The sequence below is a fragment of the Chanos chanos genome, chromosome 12 (genome assembly GCF_902362185.1).
Source record: "Chanos chanos chromosome 12, fChaCha1.1, whole genome shotgun sequence".
NCBI classification, from domain to species: Eukaryota; Metazoa; Chordata; class Actinopteri; order Gonorynchiformes; family Chanidae; genus Chanos; species Chanos chanos.
In genome coordinates this window covers 21,299,451-21,321,496 of record NC_044506.1, presented here as the reverse complement: position 1 = coordinate 21,321,496, position 22,046 = coordinate 21,299,451, and the positions used below count along the sequence as shown (strand labels likewise).

The window sequence follows — 22,046 nt, the reverse complement described above, 5'->3', positions numbered from 1 at the left end:
TTTCTTAATCAAGTGATTCTAGTCTAAGCTACGAACGAATATTGGTTAGTAAAACATCAAGAACCTCGCACCAAGGTTCATACTCTTAGAACCAAATGTTTAAACCCCTTCGTAATAAAACAAGGTGTTTTAACGGATGGCTTCCTTTTCTCGTCATGTCGACCTCATGGTTGATGTGGCGAGCCGACTAGCTGGGATGCTAATGCTTGTATACGAAAGCGTTGGGCTAAGAAGGCTCCACTGCCACGATGTGAGTAAGTTATCTGAAAAAAATAAACCACGTCGTCTAAAGATTTGAAATTTCCACGGTCGCCAGTTAAATGCTGGTGTCGTGTGATGGTTAACTTAACACCGATCCCCAGACTAATCCGTCGACAAACGTTCAGCAACACACACCCAGCACCTTCCCATTCGAAGGATCATAACATTAGTTTCCTTGCACAGTTGACACCGAGGTTGCATCTAGGCCTCTAGGCCCCAAATAAAGAAAATTGCGAATAGGCGATGTACTGACCAGAGACCCGGCTAGATGTTAGAAATCTACCAGCCGGCGTCTACAATACATTCATACTTAGAGAGGAACAAAAGGAAAACTCACAGTTCCTGATTCGATACACCTAGCCGAACGAGGCTCAACCGAATCGTTCAGATAATAAATAACAGACAAGGAATTTACCTGTTTCTTCTCCACACTGACGCCCCGGATCGCTGTGTCACGTGGTTGACTGATATTCTGCAATTTCAAGAAAAGAGACCTTAAGCGTATAACCGTACTTCTTTAATTTAATCTGTTCACTGTACAGAACTTTTGAACATCTGAATGTACTTCGGTCGAAGCGACTTCTCTATCTGCTTAATTTTCATTTACAGGGTTTTGACACTTTTGACTCGGTAATACTGCACAGTTCTCACACATTTAGATTATACCAAGGCACAGGTCGACGTCACCCCCGTAAACTTCTTTAAGGCGCCCCCTTGGAACAGTATCTCATGTCTATGTAGGTGTCAATTCTGCCATCATTTTATGATATAGATTGTGGTGTATATTTAGTGGTGGATGATAAAACAATAACAGTCATTATTTTCTAATACTTATTAAAATGATAACATCACACATAAGCACGTTGCATTGAATGAGATCTTTTTGTGCTGCACGGAATGGCTGAGCTGGCCAATGAAAGAAGTGAGGGCAAGTCGCCAAAACTGTGTTCAGAAGCTTGTGGAAAGACTAGAAACTATTTGTTTGCTAAAATTAGGGGTAATGTTTGATTGTAAACCCATAGTGCTGTTGTACACATAGTTCTCTTGAATCTGAGGATGTACTTGTAACTGGATCCCACCATTTACCATTGTTTTTCACAGAGGCTACATTTTTTTTTTAGGGTCTCTTCACAGAGCACATGCTTGCAATCAATGAATTTATTTTCAGTGAACTATCCCTTTAAACTGCAGTTTAGTACCAATAATCTGTTTGCATCTCATTTCCTCGTATCCATGATATTTCCTAACCCTATGGCCTGAGGATTAAATGACTTCATGCAACAGTGCACATTTGCGAAGCACCTTTGCATAAAAACTGTTTCTGCCTGCTACCTACTTGAACATAGCGTTCGACATAGATTTCAAAACAAAACAAAACCAAAACAACAATGAAGAGAAGCCATGCAATTCAAAGAGGGACACGTGATTTAACAGATGGATTTTTCCTATAACGTCAATGAGTAGCACTCATCAACAGATCATCAGCGTCAAAAGAAAGCCCATGATAATGTTGCTCAGCTGAACACAATTTTGGATTTCCTCCATTCAGACCAAAGAGCAAGGGGATGTTCCAAGCGTGTGGGGCCTGTACTACGAAGCAAGGTAAAAGTAACTTCTGGTTAAATGATCTCAGAGTAAGTCGTAAACCTCCTAATAGAAGAGCCTTATGACTTCATTCTCCTAGCAAAACAAAGCCACAGAGCTCTTCTATTATGAGGTTTACTGCTTACTCTGAGTTAACTTAGCTGGTTCAGTCCCTAAACCACGCACTTGGACTATCCCTCAGAGCTAGCATAAACAAACCGATTCACCCATAGAGTGAGGCACAGGCCACAGTGGGAAGCAAAATGCATGTAGTCTCTGCAGAATAGTGCAGGGGGGTATTCCAAAAAGTGGGTTTAGTGAAAACTCTGAGTTGGTTAACTCAGGACAAGTAGTAAACCTCCTAATAGAAGACCCCTATGCCTTTGTTTCACTAGGAGAATGAAGCCATGGGGCTCTTCTATAAGGAGGTTTACTGCTTACTCTGAGTCAATTAACTCTGAGTTTTCACTAAACCCGCTTTCTGGAATACCCCTCAGGAGGATTGAGAAGTGTTTTGGTGCGTCACCTGGTAAAATACAGAGTTGAAAAAGCCTTGTACACACATCCAGCAGCAGCTAACAATGCCAGGCAGATGTCTGTAAACTTGTAGGACAATCAGTGTCCCATTGGCATAGAATGAAGCGTCAGGATTGTTTCCTCTGGTCTAAGGACTTGTGTATCTCCAAGCATGCATGCCTCAAGCTTAGCAGCCAAGCTAACAGAAGTACCCTCAACTGTCTGTCATCAACAGCAAGCTTAAGAGTGCTCAGTTAGACATCACTTCACCCTGTGAAACCCACCTAACAGGCTATGTCAGTCCCTGAGAGAAAAAGACTACACCTCCTTCATGATACAATAATGTTCATTTGGCCTCACTGTCAAGAGTTCAGAGCCAAACAATAGCAGAATGGCGAGCCTGCTAACACACTGGTTCACACCTCCAGAACTGTTTCACCCATCCAAAATTCACCACCTCACCAGAGGTGAAGAACGGGTTTTATGAGCACCTAAGGGCAGCAATCAGAATGATCACGAGACCAGTTACCAGAGTTGGTTGAAGGAGGACAATGGAAAGAGAAGAGAGGAAAACACAGGGATAGTGGTTAGAGCAGACTTACTGACAATCCTGTTGATCTTCATTGTGAGAATCAGATTTGAATAAATTCTTGATCAACTTAAGGTGAATCACATGAACTTCTCACATTATCATTGGCAAATGCAATGATAATGGCCAGCTCTTACTGGAGTTCTGTGCAGAACATGGACTGTCCATTACAAACACCCTGTTCTAGCAGAAGGACAGATTCAAGGACGTCTGGAGACATCCCCGCTCCAAGCACTGGCACCTCCTGGACTACATTCTGGTACGCCAGCGGGACGTCAAAGACGCATTACACACCAGAGTGATGCCAAGCGCCAACTGCAACACCAACCACAGACTGGTTCGCTGCAAAGTTGCCTTCATCTTCAAAGCCACTCCCAAGAGGAAAGGCCCGCAGACCAAGAGGCTCCAGGTTCAGCGACTCCAGAGCCCTGAAGTGAGATGGAGTCTTCAGACCAAAGTCAGGGAGAAGCTGGGCAAAGAGGCAAACTCTACTGCAGACCCTGTTCAACAGTGGGAGCAGCTCAAGAGGGCCAATGCAGGAGGTTTCAGCCGAAGTCATAGGCTTCTCAACCAGAAAACATCAGGACTGGTTTGATGAGTCAGACGCAGAAGTACAGGAGCTCCTGGAAAGGAAATGTACATGCCACAAGCATGTCCTTGCTAGGCCCAACGATCATGCTGCCAAAGACATCTATAGAGAAGCCTCCAGTACTCTCCAATCCAAACTGCACGCCCTCAAGAATGACTGGTGGATTGCCCTCACAGAATGCATTCAGGGACTGGCTGATGCAGAGGACAGTGGTTCCCTCTATGAGACACTCAGGGCAGTGTATTGCCCCCATCATCAAACCCAAGCCCCACTACCAGCAAAGACAACCACCTATCCAAAGCTAACAGCTCCTTTTGGCGCGTTGCTAAAAGAGAGATATGTGCACACACACACACAAACACTCACGTATATATATACATATATATATATATATATATATATATATCTATGTGTGTGTGTGTGTGTGTGTGTGTTTGTTTAAATATATAAATATTTTTATTTATAAAATATATAAAGACTGAACCAGCTGGATTCGTTGTAAGAGCAGGGATGACACCTAGTGATGTGCTGGTCGTGAATGAGTCGGCTCCTTTACGTGAATGATGGGAGATTTCTCTCTTTCTTTCTTTCTTTCTTTCTTTCCTTTTTTTTGTTTGTTAATTAATACAGAAGACAGAATAATATTATGATCTTTTCACCACACTGCTCGGCCACAGGCATTCCATGCACTGACTGAATGTTGTGTTGATGTGCGTGCTTTGCAACCAATCACGTATGATGACAGACAAGGATCGTACCATCAGGTTAAAAGGGGGGGGGGGCATTTTAATAACATAGACGTTTTGAGTGCGATTTGTTTGGAATGGTTTTGGATAGTTTATTATTTATTTTATTTTATTTAATACGGGCATCACAGTACCATTAGAATTGTAACATATATTTATGCACAAGGACCAGATGCACTGTGTTTAGTGTTTGTAGCCAAACATTCAATATAAATAAAATGTTCAGTACACATGTGTAATAGTGTTTGATGTTTTTACGTTAATGTTTTTATACCAAACATAATGTAAAGTAATGGTATTCTGGAACTTATAAGGTTTAGTATTATTACATTGAATAATTTAAATGGTATACTGTATGTGCACACATATCAGTCATAGGTCAAAACACATTGCTAAATTTGGCTGAATTATAAAAGCCAGCAGTGGTACTAAATGAAGAGTCGTTTGTGAGCCGAAGGAGCTGGCTCTTGTTGCTGAGAGAGCCAGAATTCCCATCACTAATGACACCACAGACTCTGGCTTGTGTACTGAATGAGTTCATTTTAGAAAGTGCTCATCTTTAAAGAGATTCACTGATTTTCATTTGCCACTGCATTTACAGTGATGTTATTGGAGAATTTACTTTGGCTTCATTTACTCATATATTCTCATATTGTTATTTTTGGGGAGGTTTTTTTTGACAGTGCCCTGTATTGACTATGTCAATGGATTCGTATTTTTCCAGAAGTCGAACACACTGGTAATGAGAATAAAAACCTTTTGACAGTGTAAATTGTATGGAATCCCCAGTTATCACCATCCACCGGTTCTCCTCACTTCATCTGCTGTGTCATTTTTTAATCAGATATGGCCTCACCGAATATTGATCAGAAACTGCAGGGAACCAGAACAGTTAGACTTTTCCCTCCAGATGAACACACAAAAACCCATTGACCTATCCACGTGTGTTTATTAAATACCTGTTAATAAAAAACGATACAGGTGACCAGTGAAATTACAGAGATCACTTCATTTTTTCAGATTTTTATTGAAAACTGTCGAAAGTCTGATTTTTGCAGGTTGGGCTACATCTGTGAACTGTTTCAGCTAGTAATTAGACCTGACCCCCATTTTTAATCAGTATTTAAGCCAAACGGTCGTCATCGGCAGACATACATAGCACAGTTTCTCCTTTTTTTAAATCTGGGAGCTCCACTATTTAGAGGGACTTTTTAATCAATTTTGAGGATTAGAATACAGCTAAAAATATTCTTTCCCACTTCCAGTGTTACTGTGAGAACTCTTAAATAAACTGGGGAAGTTCTGTTGTGTGACTCAGCATTCAGATTTTATATTATTATATAACTATGTCCAGCATGTGATACAGTACACCATTACATGTGTTTGGAAAAGACCGGAAAGTCTTGTTTGCCTGTGTAGAAGAACACACTCCTGTTTCACATTCAATAACTGATACCAGTTTGTCTGTGTAAATGATGAATTCTCTCAGTACTGTAAGGTGAAGTTTTGTGTCTCTCGCGGCTCCATGTTTTGGTCATTACCCGACAGACGGTACTGTGCTGGGATACAAGTGTGTCAACATCTCTGTGTTTAAAGCAGCCTGGTATGCCAGCTTTTCATTCAGTACTGTTTTTTTTCCCGCAACCAATCCTAATACTCTCTCTGTCTCCTCTCTCCGTCCTGGACACACGGCAGATACTAAACTGGCTGAGAACAGAGAGCGTGGGCCATTCCCTGTTCCATGTTACCTCAGACTCCTCTGTCCATGGGACTTGTGCTGTTTAGCTTCTTTAAGGTTCAGATGATGCTGAGTCATCGGAATCTCACACGAAAGTCAAGCGTCTGACCTTCAAACATTCACATTATCTGAGCTGACTTAAACTCTTACAAATAAACAATATAAGTCACATGGTAACTGAACTCAAAGAGGTTCAGCAGTATCCCAGAACACTCACGTCTGTCGGGAGAAGAGTAATGACCAAAACATGGAGCCGCGCGAGACACAAAACTTCACCTTACAGTACTGAGAGAATTTATCCTTTACACAGACAAACTGGTATCAGTTATTGAGTGTGAAACAGGAGTGCGTTCTTCTACACAGGCAAACAAGACTTTCCGGTCTTTTCCAAACACATGTAATAGTGTACTGTATCACATGCTGGACATAGTTATATAATAATATAAAATCTGAATGCTGAGTCACACAGCAGCACTTCCCCAGTTTATTTAAGAGTTCTCACAGTAACACTGGAAGTGGGAAAGAACATTTTTAGCTGTATTCTAATCCTCAAAATAGATTAAAAAGTCCCTCTAAATAGTGGAGCTCCCAGATTTAAAAAAAGGAGAAACTGTGCTATGTATGTCTGCCGATGACGGCCATTTGGCTTAAATACTGATTAAAAATGGGGATCAGGTCTAAAAAAAATGACAAAGTAAATGAAGTGAAGAGAACTGGCGTATGAGGGAACATGTATCAGGAAAAATGTCTGTTTCTCACTCAGTAATGATTCAGCACAATTTACACTATCAAAAGGTTTTTATTCTCATTACCAATGTGTTCAACTTCTGGAAAAATACAAATTCACTGACAAAGTCAACACAGAGCACTGTCAAAACAAAACAAAACAAAACAAAAAAAAACAACAACAACAATAAGAAACAGAGTAATCGAAGCCAAAGAGGTAATTCTCCAATAACATCACTGTAAATGTAGTGGCAAATGAAAATCAGTGAATATCTTTAAAGATGAGCACTTTCTAAAATGAACTTATTCAGTACACAAGCCAGAGTCTGTGATGTCATTCCTGCTCTTAGTACAAATCCAGCCGGTTCAATTTTTAAAAATATATTTATAATAATTTCATAGGAAGCGATAAAACTGTCTCTCAAGATAAAGCTATAAATATAGGAAGTTCATGTGATTCACCTAAGATTGATCAAAGATTGATTCAAAACTGATTCTCTCAGTTAAAGATTTGTAGCGTTTTTTTTTGTTTGTTTGTTTGTTTTTAATAAAAAGTTGGAACGTGTTTTTATGAACAGAATGAAGGCAGTGTGTAACTGTGACATTTAGCACAGGGCTTGTGACAGTAAGGCATTTGTTTATAAATTGTCGCTGCAACATTTAACAGCAAAACATTCAGGGGCAACGAATAAAGAACGAACAGACACAGGACAGAGAGGAGAAGCGGGCAATTAGGGAGGTGAAAGTGAGAGGAGGCGTGTGGAGATGACAGCTGTTGCCTGTCACTGTGCGGAGTGATCAATGAATCAAAAATAAACAAGGATTTTCAGGGAATGTTTCAGTATATACCACAAATACTTAGATAAGACAACAACAACAACAACAACAACAACAACAACAACAACAAAAAACCCTAAACAAGACAATCACATTTTGGAGGATAAATACATTCCCATGTGAAAATACAGAGATGGGGATATTCAAATGAACAGTTGGACTGAAAGGAAAAGAAATAATAAAATGCTTTATTGTTTTAAACACCTGTTAAAGCAATAACACACTTCATCTTAGGTCAGTTCCTTTTCTCTGGCCCCAGTCAGTCCTTCAAACCAAAACATTCATACCAGCAACGAAAAAAAAAAAAAAAAAATTCTCTTCATTGATTCTTAGAATCAGTGCACTAATCATTTTTTTAGACAAAGGAAAAAGGAGATGCATCATATAAAAACAGTGACTGAAACTCCACCCTTATCTTAGAGTGCGCACGCGCACACACACACACACACACACACACACACACACACACCTGGTATCGCGCAACACTACCCACGCATTTTAAAACCCTTCACTGTTTTAGAGACACTCTACAATTTAAGTTAATTTGGGGGAGGGGGGGGGGGAATTTCACTGATACCCATTTTCCACAGAGACTCAATAAATGCTCTACATGTCAGATGTGAAAAAAGCCTCTTTCAGCCTGTTCCGGGCCATCGTATGTAAGCACCTTGAAACTATTTCTATTCCTTCATTCCACACAGGAGGGCAAAGCAGCGTCTTACTTACTTACTACTGGTCTGTAAGGCAGAGAGTGAAGCTGCTTTCACTAGGTCGTCCTGTGATGGCTCTACATTAATATCTTTACTGGATTTCAAAATGTAAACAACAACAACAACAAAAAACAATGGGTAAATATTGGCCAATGTAGTTCATTTCATTACAAGGAACTGAGAGTCATCACAGGCCGAAAACAATAACAAAAGAGTGATTCCCCCCCAGTAAGGCATTGAGCAATATGTGGTAATGTTTGCAGTGTTCCTTAAATCAGCTCAGATTTATCGCCACGTATTCAACCACACAATTCCCATAATGCAACAGCGGATGTCTCCTTCATTCACACGGAACGAGGCAACACAAAAGCCACACCCACTCATACAGTAAAATGTTTTAACTCGATCATCTAAAAATATATAGAGCAGTCCAATTGTCAGTGAAAAAGTCAATAGATGTCAGTCATTCCGTCCACAGTAGACTATATAAGCATTCACATAACAAAGGTAATTTATGTGTGTGGATTTCATTTATCATCAAGTCGAACAAACTACTGGTGTGGACTGAATCTTTGACCTTTCCTCAGTAAAGGAATGATACCAAGCAGTAGTCGAAAGAGAGGAGACTGGGCATCTAAATGCTACATCTGAACCATCCAGGGGCAAAGAAACATGGCTCAGTTAATGCCACTCTTAGTGTGTTAAAATATTTTAAAAATATCAGATATAAAATAGTCTAATATATACATTGGTCCAATCTTAAATAAATGAGAGAGTACCTCTAAATCATTTTGTCATCAGTCAGTTTAAAGTTGTTTCCAACGGCTGAAGTCAGCTCTGGCGTAGCAAGCTTCGCTCTAGCCCTGTTTAGCATAGCAAGCTTTAGCATAGCAAGCTTCAGCATAGCCAGGTTTAGCATAGCCAGGTTTAGTTTTGCCAGGTTCATCATAACCAGTTTAAGCATATCCTTGTTATGTATTTGCCTCAGCGGCTTTCGTGTGACTTAAGTCTTAAGCAAACAGACAGATGTGGGATTTTTAGTTTAGTGTCAGCAGAAATGTCTTGTGGTTCATCGGGAACCCTCATTGTGATTTCTGCCTCTGCTGATTTGTATTGTATTATGTCTAAAATACAGCACTGCATTTTTTAAAAAGTTGTTTCTGAGATAGCTGACTCTGTTTAGTTAGATTTGATAGTGATCTTAAGTGACATTAATCTAATCATTTCAGACCAACAGTCTTCCTCAAAAGTGTGTGAGTTTTGTTGAGTTTTGTGAATTTTGTTTCCTGGTGAGTTTCACAAGTTCCTGTTGAGTGAGAAACATTGAGTTTCACAGAACTAGAAAAAAAAAACACAATGTTTTGTTCACACATTGCTCCTTCAGTTAATATATGAAGAAACAAGGTGTTAGAAACAGTATTTACAGCTTACTGACCCGAGTCAAACAACCTCCGAGGCAGAATCATTTTCAGTTTGTTAGTTTTGTTGACTTCAGTACACCGTTTATGTGTGTGCGAGTTTAACAGAGACATCTGTTGGATATCATTCAAATCTTATGCTCTGATCTTCTGCACATTAAAATCATTCTGCTAAACTGAGCAAAAAGCGACTGCTTTCCTCAGACCAGCTGAGTGAGCTCAACTGACAGTGTCAGACACTGCAATGTTTACAGAATCCTGAGTTCCTGCCCAAAACCTCCAATGATCATATGCCCACATCACTTCATTCCCCACTAAAATGACATTTATCTCTGACTATTGCACAATTCTGCTTTTTCCATCCTCTGTTTATCCATCTCTCTCTCTCTCTCTCTCTCTCTGTCTCTGTCTCTGTCTCTCTCTCTCTCTCTCTAGCAGTTGGTGGTCTGTAGATGAGACTCGTTCAGGATGGAGGTGATGTTGCTGGAGTCGTAGAGCCCGTCATCATCATCTGAACTGAGGGTGGAGCCCAGGGTTGGCCGTCTAGTCTGCTGCACCTTCCTCCTGACAAACATACAAACAAACAAACAAACAAAGATAAGCTTACATATGAAACAGAGAAACAATGTCAATTTTCTATGACATGCTACAAAAATTCAAATATAATGAGAGTGTAGTTTTAAAAGCTACACACAAAACACCAGGAAAAACTTTATTTATGATATTCTACTTTGCCTCATCTATTATGGGGATCCAAACAGTACATATGAAATGTTTCTGAAATTTTCTCTTTCATTATTCAGGCCAAGATCTTTTTTCTATGGAGCAGCAGCAAGAACAGAAGAGATTTTTTTAATGGATTATTCTAAAGCCAGCTGTCATCTTTAAAATGCTGAAGTTTGTGTCATTTTGATCTTAAAAAAGTTAAAACAAAGTTCTATGCACATCAGCAGTTGGTATGATGTAGTATGATCGTAACAATCTGACAGTAACACACCAGCTAACAGCACTTTCTACGATAACGGCAAAATAAACCGCAGAAATTACAGGAAGTGTTTCAGCGTTGCTTGTTATGTACGTGTTATTAATAATCAGCCAGTTTGTTGCGGTCGTCATGGTGACTGTAGAGCTATGCGAGTCAGAGCTTTTGGAGAGCCTGACACTGTTCGTTCCCTGCAGGGTTGAAAATGCCAGAGGACAAACAGAGGACCCGAGGTGACCCAGCCCCGGTCAGGGAGGCACAAGAGGAGAAGAGTGGATGTTTAGGAGTAGCACATACTTGAGTTCGTTCTCCAAAGCTGTGACTTTGGCCTGGAGGGACTCCTGGAGCTCCTGCTGCTCCTCGAGCTGCCTGAGGACTTTCCGACGAACACCCTCCAACCGCTCCACCTCCCCTTCACTCTCATCCAGCTGTCGCTTCAGAGCCTTCACACGCAGAGACAGCTACAACCAAACACACCAACGCACACACACTCCTGCATTAACTCAGCTACAACCAAATACACCAACACACACACACACTCCTGCATTAACTCAGCTACAACCAAACACACACACACACATCACACTCCTGCATTAACTCAGCTACAACCAAACACACACTCCTGCATTAACTCAGCTACAACCAAACACACACTCCTGCATTAACTCAGCTACAACCAAACACACACTCCTGCATTAACTCAGCTACAACCAAACACACACTCCTGCATTAACTCAGCCACAACCAAACACACACTCCTGCATTAACGCAGCCACAACCAAACACACACTCCTGCATTAACTCAGCTACAACCAAACACACCAACACACACACACTCCTGCATTAACTCACACACAGACTCAGACATGAACATGTACAGTATTTGTAATGAGTGATGAGCGTGTTGTTCATGAGTTATGGCCATGATTTCATGAGGCTGGAGCTCTGTGTGCGTCTGTGTGAGACAATGTGCGCATGACTGTTATGGCTGTGTGACTGTGTGTGTGTGCATGTGTGTGTGTGTGTGTGCATGTGCGTGTGTGTGTGTGTGTGTGATTGGGTCGGTGTGTGTGTGTGTGCGCGTGTGTGCGTCTGTGTGTGACTGGGGGTGTGCGTGTGTGTGTGTGTGTGTGTGTGTGGGTGCGTGTGTGTGTGTACCTGGTCTCTTTGTTCAGCATGTTGACTTCTCTCTTGATCCAGTGTGGCATTCACGTCCTTCAGTTTCCTCTCCATCCTCCGCTGCACTGCCACAATACTGCTCTTCTCCCTGAACACACACACACACACGCACATGCACAGACACACACACACACGCACAGACACACACGCACACACGCACACACACACACGCACAGACACACACGCACAGACACACACGCACAGACACACACGCACACACACACACACGCACACACGCACACACACACACGCACAGACACACACACACAGACACACACACACACACACACGCACAGACACACACACACACACACACGCACACACACACACACGCACACACGCAGACACATGCATACACATGCAGACATATAGACATACACAGACAGACACACACACAGACACACAGACACAGACACACACACAGACAGACAGACACACAGACACAGACACACACACATCCATGAGAACACAGTTGCAAACTGACTCTTATACATAATGCTAATGATACACATCAGTGCGGGACAACATTTTTGAGATTTCTGTTTGTGCAGCAACTCAAGACTTCACAAAGTCAATGGCAAAATTAAAAAAAAAATATCGAGTTTCACCCCAACATCAATGTGCCATGGCTGACACTGATGTTAATGGAACACCTGAATGACTGAGATAGTGGAAGACCTGGGTAGTGAACAGACAAACGTGTCAGTGGTTTGTTTCAAACCAGAGGTGGTTAAACCTTCAGTGCTGTGTTAGTCCAGAGTCTGAAAACTCCTCAGCCAACGAGATAGCAGCAGTCCAGTTCACATGAAGCTGACAGTAAGAGTGAATGAGACGTGAATTTCTCCTATGTGAGCCTCTGCTCGGAACGCTTGTTTTAGCCATTACTTCTTAATGCTCATTAATCAATAAAATCCCAGTGTATCAGTCAAAGATGTTCAGACATAACTCTTCTCCTGTCCTCAAACCAAAACCAGACCAACCACACAGACCAGTATGAGCGTGTACCTCTCCTCGCTGCGGAGACGCTCCTCCAGCTCCTGCACCTTGTTCTCCAGGAGCGTCATCCCAGCAGACGGACGCGACTGTCCCTCCATGTCGGCCACGCGGGACTTCAGCTCCTTCACCTGAGACAGACAGAGCCCGTTAGAAGACTGGTTCGCCTTCGCTCAGCACGATCGGTTAAGAGTCAATGACACGTTTCCTGTCTCCCCCGCGGGAGACTGTGGGTGTACCTGTCTCTCCAGACTGCTCTTGTCCATCTCCAGGTCGTGTCTGGCGGATCTCTCCTGCATGAGCTCTGAGCGCAGCTGGTCCACCTAACCCACACACACACACACACACACACACACACACACACACACACACAGGACACTGAATCAAACCCAGGTCTACAGGAGGGAGTGTAACTGGAACATGACAGAATGAAGACTTTTTTTGAATGATGCACATACGGAGTGTGTGTGTGTTTTAGCACCTGTTTTTGGCCGCCTGTGATGTGCATGTGTGTTTGAGTACATGCTCTGGTCTGTGTGAGTATCTGTGTGTTTGCATGAGGGGTGTGTGTGTGTGTGTGTGTGTGTGTGTATGAGTACATGCTATGGTCTGTGAATCTGTGCGTTTGTGTGTGTGTGTGTGTGTGATGTATATGTGTTTGTGTGATGTGTGTGTGTGTGTGTGTGTGTGTGTGTGTGTGAGTGTATTTGTGTGCGCGTGCGTTACCTGTTCTCGGTTGCGTGTGACGCGGTCATTCAGAAGTTCTGCTCCATTCCTCTCCTCATCCAGTTCAATTTCCAAGGTCTTCACCTTATCCTGTGACAAACAGAAACACACACACACACACACACCCTGACCTTAATGACATATCCATAATCACGCCCGAACATCTTAATGCATTGTTGGTGCCTTTATCCTCCCCCAGATGACCTTTAAGCTGCCCTGATGACCTTTGACCCAGACTGACCTCCAGCAGGCGAATTTCTCGGCTGCGGTCCGTGTGCGAGCTGCGTTGTGTATCCAGGTCACTCTCCAGGTGTTTAAGACGACTGCTCAGCAAGTCTCTGTCCAACTGAGCACTGTCTCTCTCCTCACAACACGCCAGCAACTCCTTCTTTAGCCGGGCCACCTGACACACACACGCACGCACGCACATATACACAGACACGCACGCATGCACGCGCACACACACAGACACACACACACACGGACACATACACAGACACACATGCACGCACACACACGGACACACACACACACACACGTGCACACGCACACGCACACACATACACAGACACCCACACACACACGTACACACACAGACACACACACACACAGACACACACACATACAGAGGGAGGGTGAGACATGGCAGCCTGTGAACTACGACCTCACTCATGCCTTTTAGATGAGAGTGGATGTGACATCATCAGGGCTATCGTTTAGAAAACTTTATTGGCATGACAGACTGCAGTGCTGCAACAGCACTGACTGTTTTACATGTATCACTATGCACAGATTATTCTACATAATACTACACAGATATCACAAGCGCAAACCTATTAGTGGACATTTCACTCTTACTGTGCATCATTAATATTACTCCTCATTAATATGCTAATGTAAAGGTAACTGATGATAATGTAACTAAAGACTGATTCTCTCTCACACGGTTACATGGCTCTGTGCCTGCAGGTGTATGAGTCAGAGAAAACCATTCAGTGGTTTCGGTTTGCTCTACACAGGAGAGTTGTAGAGATGGTTTTGAGAAGGAGAGAAAAGGTGGAATAAATGTGGAAGGTTTCGTTGGACTACATGTTGGGCAGGTTCACAGAAACCGCAGCCATGTTTCCTGTTTCCTGTTTTACCGCGCCTCGTACTGATCCCAGACCTGCTGGTTTAGTCACACATCAAAAGAAGGCATCCAGCGACTCAGATTATTTCCTGGTGTTATTTCCACCTGTTGGTAAACACTGAAGCCCCGCCCACTCATGCTAAATAAGTGGGTTGTATTACGAAGCCAGATAACTGGTTTATCCAGATAACTTCTGGTTAAATTAACTGAGAGTTAGAAAAACTCCTAGTAGAGGAGCCCTATGGCTTCATACTCCTTGTAAAACAAAGCCATAGGGCTCTTCTATTTGGAGATTTACTACTTTGAGTTAACTTAACCAGAAGTTACCTGGGTAAGCCAGTTACCTCGCTTCATAGCACAGCCCTCTGGTCATTTTCTAACAAACATTTGAGTTTGTCTTGGTAATATTTTTTACACCACCTCTTTCTGTGCTGAACTAATCACCTCTTTTTCTCTCTCTCTCTTTTTCTCTCTCTCTCTGAGTGAATTGACTCAGTGGTAGGACTGTTGTCCTTACGGTGATTCTTGGTAATCAAAACATGAACGTGTGAATCTTTATCATGTATAGAAAGTTAGAACTCAGTTAACTTCCATGGAGACAGTGAACTGACACTCCTTTAATAATCTTGGTCCTAGACTTCTTTACAAATACACCTGTGTGTGGTTGACTCTTAATCAATATGGGAGACACACAACACTCAGAAACAAGAACATTTACTTCTCACTTTTTTTCACCCCAGCTCCCCCCCCCCCGTCTCCCCCTCTCTCCCCCTCCCTCCCTCCCTCTCTCCCCCTCTCTCCCCCTCTTTCCCCCTCCCTCCCTCTCTCTCTCCCTCACCTCCTCCTGGGCGGCTTTCAGGCTGGTCTGGGCCTTCTGCAACTCCAGCAGTCTGTCTTTACTGAGTCTCTGCGCCTCCTGCAGCTCCTTCCTGGCACGATCCCGAAACTCATCCAGCTGGGTCTGCAGAGTGTGGACTGATTGCCGCGACTCGCCCATCATCGACTCCATCTGCCAGTCAGCACCGCAGCCACAGGTTACAGAGAGAGAGAGAGAGAGAGAGAGAGAGAGAGAGAGAGAGAGAGAGAGAGAGAGAGAGAGACAGAGAGAGAGAGAGACAGAGAGAAAGAGAGAGAGAGAGAAAGACAGAGAGAGAGAGAGAGAGAGACAGAGAGAGAGAGAGAGAGAGAGAAAGAGAGAGAGAGAGAGACAGAGAGAGAGAGAGAGAGAGAGAAAGAGAGACAGAGAGAGAGAGAGACAGAGAGAGAGAGAGAGAGAAAGAGAGAGAGAGACAGAGAGCGAGAGACAGAGAGAGAGAGAGAGAGAGAGAGAGAGTAAAATATGGAGACAGGTGTTTATCTTGGGTTTACGGGCAGAATAAAAATGGCAAATAAATAGGAAAAAAAACATTCAACTGAATCATGTCAATATGGTGAGAAAAACATTAACTATGATTTTTTCGTAACACTGTGTACAATTCAGGTAAAATCAGCTGGCACTGTCTATCACATGAACAACCATTATGTAGAACCAAATATCGGTCTAGTAAAGGACTTCCTCAGAAGACAATCACAGTGTGACTGAGGTGTTCTTAAAAACCTGAGATTTTCTAAGCCCTTACAGTCAACAAAGCGCCCCCCCGCTGGTACCATCTGCTCTCTGTCTGTGTATCTGAGCTTCTTTTCTCTTGCTTACTGATCTCTGTTAGCCCAGCTCAACTGGCTTTATCTTCCCAAACAGTCACACAGACGTATGGCTAGGATTGGCTGACTGATGAATCAGTATTGCTGTGATTAATTAATTCACATATCGGGCACAGTTGTGATTGGTCAATTCATATATGAGGCATGGCTGTGATTGGCTGATTGATGTTGGGTCATGGCAATGATTATGTCATGAATACTCGCAGTCAGCGTTGTTTATAATGTGTGTCATCAGGCAAAACAGAACACACTACACATAAAGGACACGCTCTGTGTTGGGTTTTACAACAAAATTTGAGAAATTACCATCATAACGAAATTTGATTGATCAGCTTAATGTTGTTTTTGGTACATCTCTCTCTCTGTCACACACACACACACACACCTCTTTGTTAATCTTCTCCAGGGCGCGATCCAGCTGTCTCTTCTGCTCCTCCAGGTCGGTTTTGGAGCGGCGCAGTGTGTCTCGTTCTCGGTCCCTCTCCTCCAGACGACGGTTCAGTTCGTCTCTCTCCTGACTGAGCCGTGATGCTCCACGTCGCGCCTCCTCCAGCTGCGCCCTCAGACCGCGGTTCTCCTCCTCCAGCACGTCTGAGGCCTCGCTGTGAGGCAGACTGGAGTGAAACTTGGTCTGAGGAGAGAGATTATAGCGTGAATGACTGAGTACATTAACATGGACCACTGTGTGTGTGTGTGTGTGTGTGTGTCACAATGGGCCTAGTCTTTATCTCAAGGGCGTGTTAGAATGTGTGTGTGTGTGTGTCTTACAATGTGATTAGTCTTTATCTCAAGAGTGTGCAGTGTGCAGGTGTATTAAAATAGCCATAGTCTTTATCTAAAGAGTGTGTGTGTGTGTGCATGTGTGTGTGTGCGTGTGTGTGTTACCATGCGGGCCAGTCTTTCTCTCAGGCGGGTGTTGGCCTCCTGCAGTTCTACGTTGGTCTCTTTGCTGCTGGAAACATCTGGAGGCTGCACTGGGTTGGCCAGCTGAGGAGTGAGAGATAGAGAGAGTTAGATAGAGAGTGATAAACACGTCAGAGAAGGACAGAATCATTTTAAAACACAGGATTAAAGAGAGACAGTAAATGCAGCCTGAACTCGTGTGACAGATGGAATTTTTCATTATCTTTGTCATTCAGAACATACTTTCTGCAACTGCTCTTTGGCTTTGGTGATTTCCTCTTTATCCTTCTTTGATTGATCCACCAATCTGTCAATCTCAGACTTCAGCTCCTCCTCTCGCTGCTCACCAGCCTTTTTCAGAGACTTAAGCTCCGCCTCCTTGTCCTCAAGCTCCGCCTTAAGCTTTGCTAGTTCTGCACGTGCCTGTTCGAGCTCTTTGAGGGAACCCTGAAAACCCAACAAATCATCAGTTAGAGTGACACAAATACTCTGTGTCTGTGTGTGTGTGTGTGTCTGTGTGTGTGTGTCTGTGTGTGTGTGTCTGTGTGTGTGTGTGTGTCTGTGTGTGTGTCTGTGTGTCTGTGTGTGTGTGTGTCTGTGTGTGTGTATGTGTGTGTGTGTCTGTGTGTGTTGTGTGGGGGGAAGGGGGGGTGTGAGTGTGGTGTGTGTGTGTGTGGTGCGTGTCTGTGTGTGCGTGCATGCATGTGAGTGTGGTGTGTGTGTGAGTGTGGTGTGTGTGTGTGGTGGGCGTGTGTGTGTGTGGTTTGCGTGTGTGTGGTGTGTGTGTGGTGTGTGTGTGTGTGGTGCGCGTGTTTCTGTGTGGTGTGTGGTGTGTGTGTGTGTATGTGTTGGGGCGGTATAGGAGTGTGTGGTACCTGAGTGTGTTTATATAAGGACGACCAGTAGACGCGTGTGGTACCTGAGTGTGTTTATATAAGGACGACCAGTAGACGTGTGTGGTATGTGAGTGTGTTTATATAAGGACGACCAGTAGATGTGTGTGGTACTTGAGTGTGTTTATATAAGGACGACCAGTAGACGTGTGTGGTACCTGAGTGTGTTTATATAAGGACGACCAGTAGACGTGTGTGGTACCTGAGTGTGTTTATATAAGGACGACCAGTAGACGTGTGTGGTACCTGAGTGTGTTTATATAAGGACGACCAGTAGACGCGTGTGGTACCTGAGTGTGTTTATATAAGGACGACCAGTAGACGTGTGTGGTACCTGAGTGTGTTTATATAAGGACGACCAGTAGACGTGTGTGGTACCTGAGTGTGTTTATATAAGGACGACCAGTAGACGTGTGTGGTACCTGAGTGTGTTTGCCATCAGTCTCTCTCTCCTTGGCCTGCAGCCTTTCCTCAATTTCCTTCTTCTCCAGCTGTGTCTTCAGGAGTCTGTGTAATAATACACACACATATTATTTCACATGTAAACTATGCAAACATTTTTAATGTTTTATCTGGACTCACAGTACCACCTGCACACCTCCCCCCCCACACACACCTTACCTTTTACTCACACACACTTATACAACCACACCCCCCCTCCACCTTACCTTTTACTCACACACACTTATACAACCACACACACACACCAACACACCTTACCTTTTACTCACACACACACACACACACACACATACATACACGCGCACACACACACACACACACACACACACACCTTACCTTTTACTCACACACACTTATACAACCACACACACACACGCACGCACACACACACACCTTACCTTTTACTCACACACACTTATACAACCACACACACACACACACTCGCACGCACGCTCGCACGCACGCACGCGCGCACACACACACACACGCACACACGTATGCGCATGTATCCTCCATAACACCCTCACTCTGACAAGCCATCAAGTCAATCAAAGCAATCAAAAAAAAAAGAACAGAAAAAAGAAAAAAAGAAAAACAAAACAAAGATTCATTTGGACTGGATAAGAAATATTCTCAGAACAACACGCGATCATACTCACCCCCCCGACACAGATTTGAAGGGGGGGCGAAAACAACAGATTTAAATAATTGGCTTAGAAACAGTATCATTTACAGTTATTCAAACACTGTCCGGTTCTGAGCTCGCATGTAGCAATTTTTCTCAGAATAAGACAGCTGATCTAGGATCAGTTGAGGCATTTCAGAGTCCTGATAAGTACCACTGTATGAACTGAAGTGATCTGATCCTAAGTCAGCCTGCTTACTCTGAGATACTTGCTTCATACAGGGCACTCATTTGGGTTGGACGATCAACCTAAATGGACCGGTGTTGTATTGATTAGTGATGATCAGGGCTTGATTCATACACCACAGTACTAGACTATCCACAGTCATGATTCTGGTTTCCCTGGAGAAGCACAGTGTCCTGTCACTCTGTCCTTCTTTAATCTCTCTGATCCAGAGGAAGACCAGAGAGTCTCCACGTCACAGCTGCCTGTTTCCTCCTCCACCCATACAGGGCTCCTCTCCATCTCAGACTACAGCTTTTAGACCACTAATAGTGCATCTCCACACACACGGTCTCCAACTGCCCTCAGGTGACTCGCACAGGGACGGAGAAGAGAAGATTACTGTTGTTATTATTTTTAAAATTAGGAAAAAATGTTCTGACTGTAGAGCTGATCTGAGAACAGTCTGAGAGGGTGACTGTCATGGAGTGTGGTTAGAGATGGAGTGGCCTGCATGGAGTAAGACTGAAGGAGGAGAGAGAAGGAGGAGAGAGGAGGAGACGATGCTTCTTTAGGGTTTTTTTTTTTTTTTTGAAATGGAGTCTGTGAATCTATGAGTCTGTGAGGCTTCATTCTCACTTTTCAGATGTTCCCTGCTGCACTCGCCTGACACATAGACACCAGAGATGATCACATGCATAAGAGAGAGACAAACAAACAAACAAACAAACAAACAAACACATAAATGAATAAAACACCAGAGACGATGACATAAACAGATGAATACACCCCAGTGTGAGCTGTCCCCTTGGGTCACAGACACCCGTGAACACAAGACTGAAGAAAAACGCAGAGACTGTGTCTAACTGGACAGACTACACCATCCGCTATGGTCTCAGGTAAAACATTTTCAGTCCATACACTGACGTGACTCCGGCTGACGGAGAGAAACAGGAACACCAGACAGAAGCTATGACGGTTTTGTACTGAAACAGAAAACTGCGGTTCTGTAGTCCTCGGTTCGGTTCACGGTTTTTACCTCAGCTCCTGTATATTAAGTTTTTTTTTGGTTTTTTTCTTCCTAGTATATGAGAACATTCCACACTGTTTGTGCTTATGATCATTAGGATCAAATTGATCAAATGAATTAAATAAATCGTCATTTAAAGTCACCATCTCCATCATTCTATATAAGTTGCATTGGAATACATGGATCAAAATGAGCTAAGACATCAGATGTAATCTCTAAGCTGCTCTGAGTGGAAACTTGTTTTATGTCTTATGCTGAGGTAGCAGTGTGCTGTCAGAGAAGTCGGTCATTTTGCAGTCGTCATGCGCCTGTTTTTCTGCTGAGATGTTTTTTCTGACTGTCGAGACAGTCCCGAAACTAAGGATCCTCGCACCTCGTTCAAATCGCCCATGCGGCAGTACTTTGGTTTTGCAGTAATTTACGACAACAGAGACCTTGCAGTCATTTTCGTGGTGAAGTGTTGTTTAGGTTTTAACTGATAACTGTTGTTCAGGTTTAGTTTTCATATGCTCACTCTCTAAAAGAAGATCTTTAAAATAAAACCTGCTGAAGATTTGTTTTCTTTCGTTCTCATTTTTTGAACAGTTTTTTCTTGTTTGTATTAAATCTGTTCTCTTAAATTTGCAGAGAGAAACTTCTTTCAAACTTCAATTTTTTATCAACCCAAACCGTTTCACAAACTGAACCGTGGCCTTAAAATCAAAGTTACAAACTAGACTGTGAAAAGAGTGAACTGTCCCTTTTCCACCAATAGATCCATTATGATAATGAGCCTGAGTGGAGCGACATCAGGGCAGATTTACAGGTGGCGTGTCATCAGTTTCTCTGACTGGCCCGTGACGTGAGAACATTAGGCCAGTCTTCCTCAAACTGCCCCTCAAAATTCACCCTCCTCAAGGTGCACCATGAGATTCAGCCGCCTGCTACACAGTCTGGTCACAGCTGTAGCTGTGTTGTGTTGGCATTAGAGCAGTGCTGTGGTTGTGTTGAGTTAATATTTGTGCAGTGGTGTGGTTGTGTTGAGTTAATATTTGTGCAGTGCTGTGGTTGAGTTAATATTTGTGCAGTGGTGTGGTTGTGTTGAGTTAATATTTGTGCAGTGCTGGGGTTGTGTTGAGTTAATATTTGTGCAGTGGTGTGGCTGTGTTGAGTTAATATTTGTGCAGTGGTGTGGTTGAGTTGAGTTAATATTTGTGCAGTGGTGTGGTTGTGTTGAGTTAATATTTGTGCAGTGGTGTGGTTGTGTTGAGTTAATATTTGTGCAGTGGTGTGGTTGTGTTGAGTTAATATTTGTGCAGTGCTGTGGTTGTGTTGAGTTAATATTTGTGCAGTGGTGTGGTTGTGTTGAGTTAATATTTGTGCAGTGGTGTGGTTGTGTTGAGTTAATATTTGTGCAGTGCTGTGGTTGTGTTGAGTTAATATTTGTGCAGTGGTGTGGTTGTGTTGAGTTAATATTTGTGCAGTGCTGTGGTTGTGTTGAGTTAAT

General features: G+C 43.1%; 2 protein-coding genes across 2 annotated transcripts in view; both read right to left on the bottom strand.

Moving 5' to 3' along the window:
- Positions 1-711, bottom strand: part of ubap2l (ubiquitin associated protein 2-like) — a 31,255-nt gene extending 30,544 nt beyond the window's left edge. The window contains exon 1 of the mRNA XM_030788765.1: positions 677-711. The gene's annotated coding sequence lies outside the window, so the exon portion shown is untranslated. The remainder of the gene's footprint in view (positions 1-676) is intronic.
- Positions 712-9,740: 9,029 nt separating this feature from the next.
- The window catches only part of cgnb (cingulin b), a 21,012-nt gene continuing 8,706 nt past the window's right edge, over positions 9,741-22,046 (bottom strand). The window contains exons 8-19 of the mRNA XM_030789149.1: positions 18,643-18,727; positions 17,571-17,774; positions 17,310-17,411; positions 16,810-17,055; positions 15,562-15,732; positions 13,836-13,997; positions 13,595-13,684; positions 13,108-13,191; positions 12,881-12,999; positions 11,855-11,963; positions 10,994-11,157; positions 9,741-10,278 (exon numbers count right to left, since the gene is read on the bottom strand). Coding sequence (XP_030645009.1) covers positions 10,146-10,278; positions 10,994-11,157; positions 11,855-11,963; positions 12,881-12,999; positions 13,108-13,191; positions 13,595-13,684; positions 13,836-13,997; positions 15,562-15,732; positions 16,810-17,055; positions 17,310-17,411; positions 17,571-17,774; positions 18,643-18,727 — 1,669 coding nt within the window. The 3' untranslated portion in view covers positions 9,741-10,145. The remainder of the gene's footprint in view (positions 10,279-10,993; positions 11,158-11,854; positions 11,964-12,880; positions 13,000-13,107; positions 13,192-13,594; positions 13,685-13,835; positions 13,998-15,561; positions 15,733-16,809; positions 17,056-17,309; positions 17,412-17,570; positions 17,775-18,642; positions 18,728-22,046) is intronic.